Source organism: Poecile atricapillus, chromosome 1 (genome assembly GCF_030490865.1).
Source record: "Poecile atricapillus isolate bPoeAtr1 chromosome 1, bPoeAtr1.hap1, whole genome shotgun sequence".
In the NCBI taxonomy this organism is placed as follows: Eukaryota; Metazoa; Chordata; class Aves; order Passeriformes; family Paridae; genus Poecile; species Poecile atricapillus.
The window spans coordinates 95,973,076-95,990,090 of record NC_081249.1 but is presented as its reverse complement, the minus strand read 5'-3'; the positions used below and the strand labels follow the sequence as shown (position 1 = coordinate 95,990,090).

Sequence of the window (17,015 nt, the reverse complement as noted above, 5' to 3'; positions counted from 1 at the left end):
ATATGGTGAAAAGTGAGATGTCTGACCTATGGTATAGTTTACATCTCTAATTTTCCTCTGAAAATAAGGAATATTATTTGTCATCTTCTTTCATGATGGCAACAGTTGTTTCAATAACTAACGTTCCAAATGCCTAAATGTTTTATAATCCCTGTCTGAAAAATATGATTGATAGTGCCGTTTCTACAGATGATGGGCTGATGTTTCCAAAGTAGTTTTATAAGTAGAAAATATTACTAGCCCTAGGCATATCTAAATTAGTCACTTTGTGGAAAATGAGAAGAAAGCTTTGACAACATGGGTAGATTTCAAGTGCAGCAGTTGCAGATTTTCAGTCTGTTATAGCAGCATTATTTATTTATAATATATTTATTTATATTTATTTATAATATATTCATACTATTTTGAGCTGTCTAATTATAGCAGCTGGGGAACATGGATTTCATGTCAATTATCCATTCCAGAGTGAAAAACTACATTTTAAATGTATTTGGTATTTTTATATTGCTATCATTGTAGCCATGCATTATTATTCAACAGAGAACGAATGCTCTTGTCACTAAAAGAACCATTTACTAGTAAAAGAGCTGAGAGTAACCATGATTAGAATTTCTACAGCAGAGGTTACACAAATGCTCTCGACAACATCAGAGCTGTTTATTTGATTGTAAGGCTTCTGATGAGAAATACAATAAAATGAACACCTTATTCTAACAAATGCACTCAATCCCATTTTTTAATCACATGAATGAGGGCTACTTCAAAAGCAGATCATCTGCAACATAATTTTTTCACTAGAAAACAAAATGGAAATGTAAAAAAGGAAAAATAAAGAAGGAAGATTATTTATATCCTCATATAATGGCAATGATTGAAATCTCCACTGAATTTAAGACCACATTCACACCAATGCAATACTGTTACTGGGTGGCAGACAGTAATGGCTTTCATAGAATAAGTAGCCTCCATCCATTTCCCCAAGGAAAGGTCCATCTTACTTGTGGAGATTGTCCTTCATCCATCTTAAACTTTGGTATGTTTAAAGTGTACCCAATCACTGTTTTTAAAACTTTAGAGAAGTATTTAGAATAGAACAAAAATAGCTGTCCTTTGGTAAATGGTTAGCACTTCATCATCAAATGCTGACTTTTCATGCAAGTGTTCTTTCACATGAAGTAGACCAGCTGTCATGAAGTGCAAAATTAACATTATCTGATTCTGATTTGAACAGAATGTGTTTAGCATGGAAGATGATTGTCGGAGTTATTTTCTTTCTTGTAACTCAAATATAACTAAAAAAATCCCCTTTAAATATATTTAGCATTTTTATTTTGTTAGCATTACAGTCACTCATCGCTTGAGTGTATTACTGAGCTTTCAGAATTTGTTCATAATTCTTATCTTTGTTATCAGCTGTTTTCTTTTAGTAACTGTGGTGTCCATTCATGTATTCCTTTTTTATTAGTGGAATCAATATAATTAGATATTCACATTTAGGCAAGATGTAATTTGGGTCAAAGAGAAATGAACAGCATAAAAGTCCAAGTATTTAGTATAAAAATGTAAGACTCATGTTGGGTGGCTGACCATTTGTGATTTGGAAACAATTCCACTATAAATAAATAAAATTATTCTGAGCTAATCTACTTTAATCAGGCTGTGTACCCAAGAGTAATGATGGTTAACAAATGTGCACCTGGTTCTGGAATAGTCTGTGTTCTAAATATGGTATTCCTGAGAATATATTTGTGTCCTGTGACTAAATAGTAATTGCATATGTTTGAGGTGTTTTGCTGTAGTTAAATTTCAGCTTTTCTCAGCATTCTGGACTACACCTCAGTGAGCGCTCCAGAGATCCTTAAGAGAAAAAAGAATTGGGTTTTCCTAAGATGTCAAATGTTGTGTTTTTAATAAGTAAAACATTTTAAGCTGGTAGAAGGAGATCAAAATGTGATATTACCACATTAGCCCGTGGGAACTGAAGCAATAGCACAGCCATCAGGGACCAGGGCCAGATTCATATCCAGTGTTAACTTGGGACAGGCGTGGTATTGGATGAGAACCCTCTATTTTTATTACTCAGTTCAATTACTATTATGGCAGTTATTCCAAGGCGCTACTTTTATCTTTTTCTTCTCTCTCTTTTTTTTCAGATTATATTTAGTGATAATAAGAAGTTGGTCCCTGTCACAATAATCAAACAAAGTAAGTTTGTGTATTTTTAAAAATTTATTCTTATACACTGCAGGAGTAATTTGAGATTAAAATGAGTGTCAGGGCAATGGGATGTCCTGCAGCTGGCCCTACAATAACATAAGCATAGAATGTCAGTTTCACAAAAATGATAAAAAGATTAGGATGGTGTCCTCATATGCAAATATTGAGGAAAGCTTTTTAGAATGCTGAGGTTTGTTGCAGGTGTTATTTCTTATTTCCTTTTATTTTTTTTTGAAATTGCATTCTAACATCTCTGTATTGTCTCCACAGTTATTCAAAATCGGACACAGTCAAAAGCACCAGATAGTTCTTCTCTCCCAGGAGCAATATTAGGTGACTAAAAGATATTTTTATCATTTCTCTTAACCCCTGGTTGCAACTTAGAATTTTGCAAATGCTTTTAATTTTCTTGATCTTTATAGTTTTTCCTTGCATATCAAAGGCTATTTTGCAGCTGGTGCAGACAGTATTTGTTCCATTTTATGGTGGTACAGATGGCTTATGAATGTTGTTAAATGTTTTTAAAGCTTAAGTGATATAGATTCATTTTATTGTCATTGTATTAGAAATAAACACTGCTACTGTTTAAGTCAAGGAGTTGTTTCATAGTTCAAATGAAGTTGTATGGCAAAGATCTCATTGAGATGAGGGATTGTTCTTACTGGGCGTTTAAGGTAGCAGTAACATCAAATGCTGACTTCATCATAACATCAAATGACAGTAGCATCACATCTACAGTCAAAACCCTGATATATTAAACTACAGAAATCTTGCCAGTGAGAATTTGATGTCAGATCTCAGGGCATTTCTCTTTCCCTCCAAGCCATTCAGTTTCATGCTTTATGCTCTTGTTTCACCTATAAGATTATGCAATATTGTCTTAGAACATAAAACCAGGGGAAAGTCTGTCATATCGTGCACAATGTGGTGAACTACTGGTCTGCCTGAAATTGCCATGAAAGGCTCACTGCATCACGTACCTTGTGACCAATTTACTCCTGGATTTATTGTTTAGTCCTTTATTTATGGAAATATTTTATATGACTGCATAACTTTGGCTTAAGTTTTCTTTGTGTGAGTTTCAGTGTGTTGATGTGAGTCAAACACACACATACTAACCTTGTCTGGTGTTGAGCCTACTTGGCCCACCAGACAGAATCTGTCCCAGTGTCTGTAACGCTGCAGTATTCCAGGGTTGTGTGTTCCAGTATTGAATAGTTTCCAACTCTGATAAATCATGAAATGGTGGAGATAGAAGGAAGGGTATAAAGGGGAAATAGCACTAAGTGGGAGAGATAATTATGGAATAGAACAAACTCATTTTCCAGATATTCAGAATAACCTCCCGGTGGTTCAGTAGTAGTTGCTCACCTATCTCAGAGAGCAGGCTCTGTGCTTTCACGTCATCTGGAATTAATGGCACACATCTTTCTCTGTAGTGCACCTTATTGTTCCAGGACTCAATGAAAGTCAGCAGAAACTTCCTCCTCTCCTGACAATAGATGACATACCTCAAGCATCCAGGAAAAAACTGGGTAAGCAGAAATGCTAGACAAACGAAAAATGCTGAAAACCATTTTGCACTGTGAAAATCATTATTCATAGGTCATTAAATCCTTGCTGTATATTTTATTTTTAAAGTATCTTTTAATAAACAAAACCAAAAATGCATGTGTTTAATATAGCTTTTAGTGATTGTGCAGTGAAAGTTCACTGGGTCCAAAAGGTACTCAGCTGTCCACATTTATCCATGTTGGCTTACTTAGTCAAACTAAAGTGGGACAGAAATAAATCTGTGGTAAAAGAGAGCAGATACATCTTTGTAATTACTCTCTAATGTCTGTTCTTTTAGCTAAGAATGAAACTGGAGTATGGCCTGCTGAATCCAAAACACCAGAAGTTCAAGAAATCTCCCCACAGTCCCTTCCAGGTAATGAAAATTCTGTTTTTAGAAACTCTGTGGAATATCTTTGCCAAATACATAAGCTAAAATTAAATCCATCTTTGTGCTGCTTAATCTACAGTTAAAATAGTAGTTGGAAAACCAGAGGATAGTGGCTGAATTAGCAAGGACTGGTAATGTGGATAAAAATTTGAATCTAATTTTGGACAAAAGTTTATATCAGGTGATATAATCGTTAGGTTTATAAAAGTACTTAGAATTAATTTCATTTGTGGCATGGTGGATGCCTTGAAATTGTGAAAAATGACAAAATGAGGGTTTTTGTGTAATACAGACTGCTTTATAAATTTGTATTTCAAGTTCAGACATATATTTTAACATTTTCAGTCTGGTGTGGGGAGGAGGCTTGGAAAGAGCTGAATTTTTCAGAGTTAAATAATGAAGATTAACTTTTCATCTACTTTATTGACCCACATTTCAGAATTGTTTAAGAAGGCATACGCCTATCTTCATTTCTATAGTCTGGCTCTAATTCTATAACTGAGTCTGAAGTCTTGGTCCTGCTGTCACAAGAAACAATAGCTGGCTTCTGCCAATTTCTTTGCTGAAAGGAAAAAGGGATGCTTGAACAGTAGCAAGAATTTAAAATTAAAAAGATATTTGAGGAAACAATGACCCAAGGTTTGCTTTGGTTTGGTATAGACATTTTATATGATCTTGCTGGCATTACTCTTTTTTATCTTTCAAGTCTTTCCTGGCTGGATGAAATGGTGTAGCATGTGGTTTCTTTGACATCACACAATTCAGGGAGATACTGCCTGAATATAAATTGATTAAATATTATTTATTTAATATAAATATCATATAAATACGATAAATTGTGTTTCTTTTATTCCTTAAGTATATAAAAAATGCTATGCTTAACTTCATCATACCCTCTTAATCTTTAAAAAAACAAAACAAAACAAACCCCCAACAGAATAAAAAACCCTCCCAAAATACATAGAGAATTTAAAACATGTAAAGAAATGCAGCAAAATCATGTTATTGACAATAATCTTTCAGACTAACCTTTTTTTTCTTCTGTGAAGATGTTAGAACTTTATTTTCTACTCAATAGATAAGTATATTTGCCAAATTCTCCTTTAAACTATTCCTTCCTTTCTGCAAAACCTGGATGGCTCGTTTCTGTTCATCTTAAATATTAAGAGGGGAAAAAATTATGCCTCTTCACAGGAACTTATTATCTATCAAAGGATGCATTGAAAATGTGTGGATCCTTTTTAGAAAGCTGTAAGGAGTCTTTTTAGGTTGTTTGATTGGTTTGCGCTGTCTTACAGTTCAAGGTCTCTTGTGGAATTAATTTTTTTAGTAGATTATTTACCTTGTTTAAGTAACTGCTATTTAAGAACTGGCAATATGGAAGTACATGCTCTAGAACTTTGCCCTTTTTTTGTGAAAGGGAGAACTGAATACATTTTATATGGTTGGTTCCCCGTCAGAATCCATGTCCTCAAATCCCAGCCCTGAAGTTTACATTCATCTGATCAAAATGTATCATTCCTTGTTGATGAGATGTATTGGTCAGTCATCTAAAGAGTGTGAAATGTGGCAGCTGGGGAGGAGAGCATTAGTCCATTCCACTTCCTTTCCTTTGTGTTCTGTAATTATATTTATGTACCAGCATGTAGAATTTCTAACCATAAATATTGTCATGTCCTGACATGTCACAGAATTGCATGTTTATGAAGTTGGATAGTGTTTCATTATACTGGTAATAACTGGCAAGAACTGTCTCTCCTTGTATCAATTTAGTTACAATTTGTTACAACTAAACAACTTCTTACTGCTCTCACACCGATAGTTACTTACTGAAATATTTAGAACAATTTTCCTCTTCCATTTCAAGCTTCCTTTGTGGCTTCTGTGGCTTTTTTCCCTGTGGTGACCATTCCTTTCAGATATTATTTGTTGATCTTAACACCAGTGCCTCATGTTAAAGTAAGAGTATATCACACTCCATTATGGTTACAGTATTTCAGTTAAAGAGAGACAAAAAAATAGGAAGTCAGGAAACAGGGAAGTGAAAGTGAATCCTTTAAAAGAAAAATGTTCTTCGAGTGTAATTCTATCTTGCCATGGCATATGAAAAAATAACTTGTCTGGCTAAAATGCTTTATTATTCTTTTATGAGTAGCTTAGGTGAGAGATCTGAGCACCAACCCTTTGCAAGGGTTGCATTTAAAAGACAGTTTAGTATATAGACATAATTAATTGAGTTTAGCAATAGGATCTACCTCATTGTATTTCATTCAGACATTGCTATTTGAAAAATTACACTGGCTTCTTTGAGTGAGGCATAATAATTATTTGCTGTGGAAGATTTAAGGACTGGTGCCAGACTGGCAGCAGAACAGTGATTTAGAAGGAGCTCTGTGCTGTAGCAGCTCTTGTGTCATCAGCCATGCTAGAAAGGAAGAAAGGAGCTCCAAGTATTTCAGCAAGCAGTCTTTCTGAAAGGCTCTGTGAGCTGGGCTGCTCTTGTATTCCACTGGCTCTTTATCAAAGGGTGTGTTCTGAGATGTGACACAGTTTAGTAACTTTTTTTTGTGTATTTGTCCACCAGGCATCCCATCATTTTCTTAATTTCAATCCTCCACTCCCTTGGCATGCATTTCCATGGAAAGACTTGTTAGTAAGCTCTTTCATTCTTTGTTTTTGCCAGGCTTGTTACAATATTTTCCACTCAGGAATAATTTATTCTTAACACAACAGCACAAATCTCTAGTGCTTTCCTCAATCTTTGAATTGTTGTCTAATATGCCTCAAACTATGGCTACAACATTTTCTCTTCTAAATGCATCTTTCTATTAACTTCACAGAGAAATTGGAGCTCAACCACCCTTAGAAATATGAGCACATTAGTGTGGGACATGAAAGAACTAGTTTCTTTTCTTTAATTTTTTTTTAAACAAGCAAAAAAAACCAACAACAATAAAAAAAATAAAAAAAAGAACCTAGTTATTTCATTATGTAGAGGGTTATTCTACAAATTTAATTAATTAGATTTGTGAAATACAGAATAGGCTTGAAATGAAAAGTGCCACCTGTGAATCCATTAGCTAGGATTAATGTGCAGTTGAAAGAACTTCTTTGTTGCCATGTTTCTCGAGTTCTGCTCCTCCTGTCCTCCTTCTGCCCCCTGAAGAGTTCCCCTTGTGCTCACAGGGTATATCAGGAATGAGATTAATGCTTTCATCAGAATGTCTTAATTCCAGATGTAGATGAAAAGAGGGTATAGAGAAATTAGAGGAAACAGTTTAAGAAGCATTTCCCAGGTGCATTCTAGCTGTATTCCATGCTGTGATGATAGAACAACTTGGCTGTGTTCATGCTTTACTTTGTAGGTAGCCTGGAAAAAGTGCAATAGGCCTAGCTTGCCTGCTGCCCTGGAATAGTCAGAGGCATTTCTCTTTTCTCTGATTTAGCTTTCAGAGCCTAAACTTTCTTCTTCCTGTATCTTCTTTAACAAAAATGTCTCTTATTTTCATGTCATCCCTACCATGTTTTGTGCAAAATGGAGAGCTTGGTTTTGTTCTAATTCTAGGCATGCTTTATCTTGTATCTTATCAGATAAGATACATTTCATATGAGTGTAAACCCTCTGACCTCTAAAAACCCTAAATCCTAAACATCATGAGTTTTGTATTTGTTTGTATTTGTTTTTTGTTTTTTGGTTTTTTTTTATTATTGCCCCTCAATAAGAAATGTTAGATTTTGGACTGCTCCTGAGGTACAGGTAGTTAGTTATTGCTTCAGTGTTTCTTATGAGTGAATTCTCTCCCACAAGTTTCAAACAGGGAAATTGCTCTACCTTCTCTGGACAATGAACTATATCTATGTTCCTTGAAAGCTTTTCAAGATCCTGAGGTACAACCAGGTTCAAGAGGTTCTACATATCTTCACAAAACAAAATCCAATTTTATAGGAAAGAAAAGTCTTATGGGATTTTAAACTAGCAAAGAATTCAGAATTCAGTTTCCCTGCTCTTCAGATTATGAGACAGTTCCAAAACTCTAGGTTTCCCATATACTAAGGATGTTTTAAGGCAAATTTGTTAAAATGGTGTTTATTCTGGACATGTTATGTTATCATCCTTGCACTGATGAGAGTAACAGCACTGTAACTGACTTAGAAGCTGAACTGAGCCCTAAGAAGGCAGCAACTGTAAAAGTTCCAGATTTTGTGGCACATACTCCAAACTAGAAAATAGTGTAACTGTTGTAACTGTAATAGCATCGAAATCCCACTATTTAGAATGTGGGAAACATTTTTTTCACTAAATGGAATAAGAGGCTTATAAACTTCCACGATCAGCTCTTGCTTGAACCACATTAAGTAGATTGTGGGAAAAGCTTGGAGAGCATGCAGGAAAAGCCAAAGAGTCCTTTAATGTGGCTCAAAAAGAAAGTCACCTTTTATTAAATTAATACTAAAACTTAGTGCCATATTGATGCCAAGATCTCTTCCAAATAGCAATTTGTGCAGTTTGCTCTGTGGAGGGCATTAATGTGCTTGTGCATTCAAGGCTGAGACCTTACCATTCTGTGTTCCATATCCATAAGCTTTGTCATTTTACAATCTTAGATGTTCGATTCTCAGTACTTTATGGCTGATTAAACACCTCTGGGATCTCCAGCAAGATGCAGAGGAAAGAAGTGATCTTGACTTACTTACTCCTGGTATTATTTGTTATGTGAAACAGCTGGCAGAGTATAGTTATGCTGTGGTATATTAAAATATGGCCAGCAATTCAGTTTAGGTACATTTAATGGCTGTTCTATAAACTGCCCGTGTATTACTCTAAAAATGTAGAATTAGAAGAATGAATGGGAATTAAAATCTATAATTACTAGAAAATTGAAAGAGCTGAGATATTACAAGTGAGTATTATGTTCCTGAAAAGTTTTATATTAGAAGGATTAAAAACCATTCAGAATAACATGGAAAATATTTGTAAATAAACTTTGTGATGTAATGGATCTTGTTTATACTCAATTACAATGAATTTAAGAGGCTGTAACAGAAGTACAGGGTGAGTTTCTGACCTTAACCTTGCTGTTCATGACTTATATTTTCTTTTGTTAATATAAAACTGCAGCAAAATAAATCCAAAATGTCGTATAGATTTCACATCTGAAAACATAAGTAAATGCTAATCATGATGCAGTTGAGCTGCTGTAGAAATCATTCTAGTCATATGACATGCAGTGGTGATAAGAAAAGCATCAAGTTTTGGGCAGTAGATCAAGAAAAGTTCAGAGGGATTTTAAATTACATTAAGCTTCTTTCTTTTAGCTCAGGCTGAGAAAACACATGGACCTGAAGATTTTAAATCAACGCCTAAACCCAAATTGGTGCAAACTCAAAATATACCGGGTAACTAATTTTGCTGCTTTTTGCATTCTTTCTGCATTAAATGCTTTTTTATCTCCAGCAGAATTTTTCTACTACTTGCTGCATCCTTTTTGTGTTGGTTCCAAAGGAAGTCCTGATTAAAATATTCTGGTTTCTTTTGTGGTTCCAGTGACTAATGCTGGAATGAGTTATAAAGCAGGATGCACTTGCTCTGGCTGAACTGTGGCTTCCACAGATTTGACTGCATGATTCAATTTTATTTTTCAAATTAATGCTTTCTGTCTATGTGATCTGCATGTTTGACATAACTTAAAATTTCTATCTGTAAAATTCACCTCAGTGGTAGAATTTAAATAATTACCTCCTTGATTTTCTTCTGATTACAGGTTCATTTAGGTAACACTAACAGCAATGAATAAGAACGATTTTATATTGCATGTGATGGGATATAATTGTATTTGCCTTGAAGGAGAGAGAAGCACTACTGATTTTTTTCATTTTTTGTCCCAATGTTGTATGGTTAGTTTTGTGATTTGGTGTAGCACCTATTTAGTTCTGGTATTCAGAATTCTAAATTCTTGAATGTTGATTTTATTGCTTGTACTTTCTTCCCTGAGCCATGCAAAATTTTGAGGACAAATCTAAACTTAAAGCTGTACTTAATTCTATTTTTTTAAAAAACTTTGCTTAGATTTTTCTAAAGCACAGCTGGCCTGCATTCAGGAGGATGTATGATAAAGGGAAGAACCAGGAATGTTTGCAGGACTGAAATGCAGGTCTTCCCATGAAGAGGACTGCCAATGCTTCTCAATAAATGCATTTTGCACAATCCTATTGGTTCATCTTCATGTCTTACTTGCACTTTTTTCTTTTTCATTTAAATTTGACAGCAGATTTCCAGAATTTACTGAAGCTAAACCAACAGTCAATCTAATTTCATTTTAACTTTTAATCAGCTTTTTTTAACCATACTCAACATGCCTTGGTTTTGCTATGTTTCAAGGATTAAAATATGAAAACTATTCAAGATGGATCATTAATTTTAAACTAGGTGCTTATAGTTACTGAAAGATGTTCATTACCAGATCCCCATGATTGATAGGTCTTTGTTTAACAGTTAGGAGAAAAAGGACTTCCTTCATAATCCACAAACCTTTTTTAAGTGATAATTTATGTGGTTTTTCTCTAGGTTGGAACTACTTTTTTATTAATTATCATTATTTTCAGGAGTGAGTAGTCCATAAGCCAAATATAAATCCATGTTGTGCTCTGTAGTATTTTTAATCAAGTAAAGTTTTGGTTATTTTTTTATCATAGCTTCTAACGAAATACAGCTACTTCCTTCTGGATCCAGAATCCCTGATGCTCCAAAAAGTCCATTGACAGAACTTGGTAACTACTTTCTTTTCAAATACGAGTAAACTTTAGTGAAAAATTATCTTCACAGAGTCTGCTCCAATAGGGCAAGTAATGTAATTAAAAGAGTAACGCACAAATTTCTTATACTGTACCCTTTCTGTGGTGCTTTTTACGCCCTTTCACTACATAACTGGGCCCTATGCTTGGTACTTTGATTCTTGTGTTGGTGATAAGTGGGGATATTTCATCAAGCTGTGAGTATCTGGAGTCCTGTGCTGAGAAGAACATGATGTTTGTGTGGACATTTTCTTCTTCCTCCCTTCATTCTTTCTTTCTGCTGCTGGGAGATATCTCAGATGTGAGCTCACCACATAGGGGACATTTTGTGAACGGTAGATATCATTTCTCTGTCCTTGTTGTTATCCTAAACTAATTTTTGTCCAGTTCCAAGTGCACAGTTTTTACAACAGACCTTGTTGAGGTGTTTGTGGCAGGAGGTGTCCAGTGCTAACCCTAGTCCCATCTCTCATCTCATGCCTCTGCTCCTCTACATTGTACCCTGTGTCTCCCTTCCTCACGACCTTGATTTCATAACAGGCCTGTGTTTTCTCTGTGTTAGTCATAAATAGCTCATTCTACCAAAACTATTGCTTGTTGCTGCTCTCTGTATTACACTAGTTACCTGGAGGGCCCTTGAAACAGATTCATTTATATTTCATTAAGCATTAGTCAGGAAGTCTCAGAATAATGCTGGCTTATTAGGATGGCATACTTTTGCTTAATGTAGGTTGCCAAATTTTAAAATAATTTCCAGAAATGCCTCATAGTTCTTGAAATGCATATTTCAAGCAGATTCTCAAGAACATGAAAATAATCTTCACAATTTGTTCTTCATTTGGTAGATTTTTTTGACAGCTCTTTTCCAGATATGTTTGAAGGGATGGGAGCAGACATTTGTTTTCACTGCAGTGAAAGACATTTGGTTAAATCCAATTAGAAGCAGCATTGGAAAGAGAGAGACACACAATGATTTAGGAACTTATTTGCTATAAATGTAACTGAAAAACTGAAAATTGTTAGGGATGTGAAGTATTTTTTCTTTCTGTAAAAATAAGAGAATAATAAACTAATCCTATATTTGTTTCAGTGGTAAAGGTGGAATAACAGCAACATTTGAGGAAAAAAATAAGTGTTTCATTCAAGTATTCATTATGGTTTTGTTCTCACATCCTCCATTCCCTTAGAATAGTTTCACTTGGCAAAAGTGGGATTTCATTATGTGGGGCTAGGCCCAGCCATTGGGTCAGAGGGAGCATCTGTCCTCTCCATGAAGTCACTGTTGAAGTCAGACATTCTGTGAGAGTCAGAGCGTGGTTATACAGAGGAGATTTCTCTGCACTGTGCCCCTGCATGCCTTGATCACCTGCTATCATAAAACCAACAAAGAAAGCAAAATTTAATTTATGAATTTCAGCTGCACCTGATCTGTATTCTGCCCTAGTCACCCTGAAGAATTTTTTCTTTATTTTTCTATCTTGATTGTGCTGGAGGGAGATCTCTCCTCTGCTTTGTAAACTTCCTGTGTGGTCAGTATATTTTGAATCCAAATGTTTATGAAAAGATATTTTTGTGAACATGCCTTCAATGTTCTGATGCCTTTGGGAGATCTCTTGTAGTTCTTACTGGATGTAAGTGGATCAATGGAAGATTTTGCCAAAAGCTGTGAATCATATGGCTTTGTTAGTAGTGTTTTCTTCTCTATAAATATAGAATAGAATGGTTCCGTTTGCAAGGGACCTACAATGATCATCTGGTCCAGCTGCTGAGTCCAACTATACCAGAGTAGTAACCTGGGATCCAGTTTTTAATGTGACAAAGTGGATTGAAAGTAAATGGGAAAGCAGATCCAATGTATGAAAAAGAGTCTGTTCACTTTTTGGCATATATTCATATTTCCTGTACTAGAAATGAACCCTAATTATTTGAATGGGGGTTTTAACAGAAAGAAAAATACTTACTGACCAGTACACACAGTTGAGTAGGATCAGTAGCAGGACAGTAGTGCAAGACCTGCATATGGTGGAAGCTTGTTCATGATGGCTTTTAGGTAAGAGTGCTCAGTTCCATCTTGACTCCATTTTCATTAAAGCACACTTTGGGTTATCCATGCTTCAAAGTAAAGAAGCCAGAAGGTCTTTGTAATAATCCTCATTACAGATAACAGATAGTAGGTGTCATTTACTAACTTCAGGAATTATTTCTCTGATTTCATTGTACTACTCTTATCTTTTGCCATTACAACTCCTTTAAAAATAGTTATACATATTGCAGTAGTGATTAGAGACCTGCAAGTGGTGTGAATATCTAATATTGGGTTGTAGCTGCCTTACTGGGAATAAAATCCTCTTAAGTAATAAGGATTCAGCTTGATTAGATAGGGTATGCTAAATACAAATGGGGTAGAAATTAATGGAACAAAGGGACCTTCAAACAAAAAAAACCTTGTTAGTTACAGCTGAAGTTAGGTTTTGTATCACTTGCCAGAAGAGTCTGTCTTGGAATGATAAAATTGTTTCATGTTTGCTCTTAGCTACTCAGAGGCCAGTCTTGAAACCCATATCTCTACCTTCTGCAGAAACGAGAGAGATGGAAAAGGGTAATTAGAAGATTAGTTCCATGATGTTTTTTTTATTATCTTGGAGTCATGTGGATCTGCAAATGTTAATCTTGGCTACCAACAGTCATAGAGAGCTGCTTATTCACCATTCTTGTGTCTGTGTAACTGCCTGAAAAATGTATTTGTTGTCAGCTTAAAAGCTGCCTAAAGACAGTGTTGCCGTATCTTGTCGTCATTCTTTTTCTTTTGGCATAACTGCAGCTCTTACCCAGAAAATTTAATAAGAGAGAATTCCTTGCTGGTAAGAGTTCTTTCAAGCATGTGGCACTTGCATTTCAAGGCCAGAAACCTGTTTTTCCAGCCATCTCCTCCTCTTGTTGGGGCCATTGTCTCATATCACACTTGAGGCCATCTGTCATCTTGTTCAGCTTTGCATTAGCATTGTCTGGAAATGCACAGCCTTCACTCAGCTGTTTGATGCTAATCCATCAAATCACACCTCTCTCAGCATTTTAAGCTTAGATTCTTTTTTCAGCTTTTGAGGAAAAGCAGACTGTTTCTTCAGGATCCAAACTGTCTGGTACCATGGAAGTGCAACCAACCCGATCCGGTAATGGTTTCTCATGAGGTTAATCCTCCTGACAATTGAGAATTTTTGGAGGAGACGTAGTGCCCCTCATGAAATGGTTTGTTCCTTTTGACATAAATTACGAATAATTGGAGGTATGAAAGTGCTGCATCAAGTGTCAGATCTCTTTATGACATTTTATGTGAAATACTAAACTAGTGGCTCGGGGGATTTTCCATGTTTGGCAACAGCATGTAATTCTTAGTTTTAAAATTAAATTTGACTTACTGTAAATATCAAATTTAAATAGGACTGTCCACAGCTGAGTTTCATAAAAAGAATATCCTGATTTGCTGAAGGATTCTGAGTTGTAAGAGGTGAATGGAAACTGAAGAAATTCCAACGTATCTTGAAACTATGGCTCTTCTTTTAGCTTTTCTGTATAAACATAGACATAATTCTGCCCAGATTTCTAAACTGGCACTATAAAAACATATCACTGAAGATTCAGATGCTTTCTAGTTGGTCCTTACAGAATTTCTATTATGTGTTTCTCTTATTTAGAGATGTTATTTGCCTGGGGCAACTGACAGTCTTCCAAAAGAAGGAAAGAAATAATGAGAGCCACTTGGGAGGATTTCATTTCATTAACATGCCAATAGTGTAATTCCTGACACATATGTTTTTGGAAGAAATTAACATTGAAGGAAATCTATTACTAAGGGGGAAATAGATTACAACAATCAGCTGTTCATATGTCTGACAAAAGGCAGCTTCTATGTTTCATTTGGTCCAGTTCCTGTTTTGTCACCCTTTTTCCTTCTCTAGTTTTAACACCAGGATATCCTCCTTCCTGATCCTAGGAAAAAATTTCCATGCAGTCACAGTTTGCTACTTTTTATTCATAATTTGTTCTCCTATTTTGAATAGTCTTGTATTTCCACTTTTTAACTCAGTATTTCCACTTTTTGTGTGAGTCTGGTAACAATTTGGTCATAAAATACATTATGCATTAATGCATATTTTTGGAAATCATTTTCAATTCATGCTTAGTTATTGTACATTTCAGACTCCATCTGTCTGTGGAATATAATGTGTTAAATATTACACAGAAGTTCTGTCAGCTTATGAAGGAATATGATGTTGTTGCAGAAGGTTTCTTGTCACTTCAAAACAATACAACATTATTTTTGCTTTTATTTTCCAGCTTCACATGACTTTCTTCATGTTATTTCTACTCCCCAAACTTTTACATCCTCAGAAATACCTGGCACTGGTAAATTATAATAATATTCTTTCAGAAGCATACCCTTTTGATTGGTTGGTGATGAGAAGTTCATTGCTGTTTCCATGTTGATTTCAGACAGCTATTGCATACTGCTTGCTTTGGGTGTTGCCCTACATTTTATTTTTTCAACTCCTGTATCAGCATCCTCATTGCCATGATCAGGCAAAGCACAAGTTTAAAGCAAGTCTGCAACTGGCTTGCAGAATAATGCAGTATTGATCAAAGACATGTGTCAGGAAAAGATTTAAATTTTCCAGGGCTAAAGGCTGTTCCAGTCAAGACCATGCTTTTCAGTGATTAGATTTTTGTCAATTTTTCACATACAGTTGGCTGTGATTTTTTCCTACATATTGTCTTAAAATAAGTCAACACATCTAAGGCCAGACCTTACCAACTAAGCTATACTTTGAGTTATAGCTTTGGGAATAGATTGTTTTTTGTGTAGCCTTAGGTAGGTGAGGATGCCCAAGTTAATATCTTCAGCTAAGTAATTACTGATAGTATTTGAAATAGACAAAGGAGGTTTATTTTTAAATAAATAAGTAAAAAGCAATAAATGTTTTACAGAGTAGCGGAAAGTAAAATTTCTCTCCACCAGATGTTCCTTCTTAATTTACTTACACAAATTTTTTTCTCAGGTTTGGTTGTTTTTAAACAGCAGCTAGAGATAGTACTGATTTGGAAATATCCATGCCTATAATACTACAGAGCTTCAGCTGTTAGAATGGCATGGGGTAAAATTGATAATTTGACTTCATTGAAGTTTCATATAATTTGTTTTCTTTTTTTTTTTTTTTATCCTTGCTGCTATATTTGGAGGTTTTGCGTTGCTGTGGTTGTCACCATCACAGTAATTCATACGCGTATTGCTGTTGTTAACTAGATTCTCATCTGCACTCATTCTTCATCTTTGTAGATGGAGGATCAGAGGCAAAGAGGAGAGTTCTCTTTAGCTGGTTGTGTTTGGTTTTCTCATTATTAACATACCTAGCTGTGGAACCTGCCTTTCTTAGTTTTGGGGGCTTTTTTCCTGTTCTGAGCAAACTTAATTGTGAGAGGGAATAAAAAACTTACTCTTATTTCTGTGTAATGTTTCCATAAAAAGGCTGGCCCCCTGACCACTTGCTGGATCCAGAGGTGTTTTTTTACTTTCTGCCATGCATTATGTGCTAAGATTGTTAGATAAAAATATGAAATCTCATTGCTATGAATAATTAGGTCGCCTGGTTTCCACATTGACTTTCACAACAGCCTAACAGTCCATGAGACAGAGTAATGCCCAGCTGACTTGCAAGCCATTTTCCCTTTGCTTCCATTTTAACAATGCAACATCTGTTCCCCAAGTCCTTAGTTATTCAGGTAGCTCTGAGGCAATTAAGCCTTTTAACACAAGATTATCTTTCCAGATTTAGGTGAAAGGAAGCCTCTTTCTTCAAGATTCACAACAGCTGGCATGCCAGAAATGCCACCAATCTCAGCTGGTAATATCTTCTCTGTCTTCTCTCTAGTTCTCCTCACAACTCAGCAGTCTTTCAAAAGACACGGCAATGCTTTGCTAAATGGAGGGTTTAATCTGACTTTCTCTGTATAAAGCTGGAGAGAGAGAAATTAGTTGCGTCTGCTGCAACATTTGAGACATTGGAAA

At 35.4% G+C, this 17,015-nt stretch overlaps 1 protein-coding gene across 9 annotated transcripts in view; it reads left to right on the top strand.

The window, feature by feature from the left end:
• Positions 1-17,015, top strand: part of ABI3BP (ABI family member 3 binding protein) — a 139,323-nt gene that overhangs the window by 47,254 nt on the left and 75,054 nt on the right. For all 9 annotated transcript variants that reach the window (XM_058862698.1, XM_058862689.1, XM_058862679.1 and 6 more), the window contains exons 7-16: positions 2,154-2,205; positions 2,488-2,550; positions 3,657-3,752; positions 4,070-4,147; positions 9,479-9,559; positions 10,856-10,930; positions 13,488-13,553; positions 14,050-14,124; positions 15,290-15,358; positions 16,777-16,851. In XM_058862698.1, the coding sequence (XP_058718681.1) occupies positions 2,154-2,205; positions 2,488-2,550; positions 3,657-3,752; positions 4,070-4,147; positions 9,479-9,559; positions 10,856-10,930; positions 13,488-13,553; positions 14,050-14,124; positions 15,290-15,358; positions 16,777-16,851 (730 nt within the window). The remainder of the gene's footprint in view (positions 1-2,153; positions 2,206-2,487; positions 2,551-3,656; positions 3,753-4,069; positions 4,148-9,478; positions 9,560-10,855; positions 10,931-13,487; positions 13,554-14,049; positions 14,125-15,289; positions 15,359-16,776; positions 16,852-17,015) is intronic.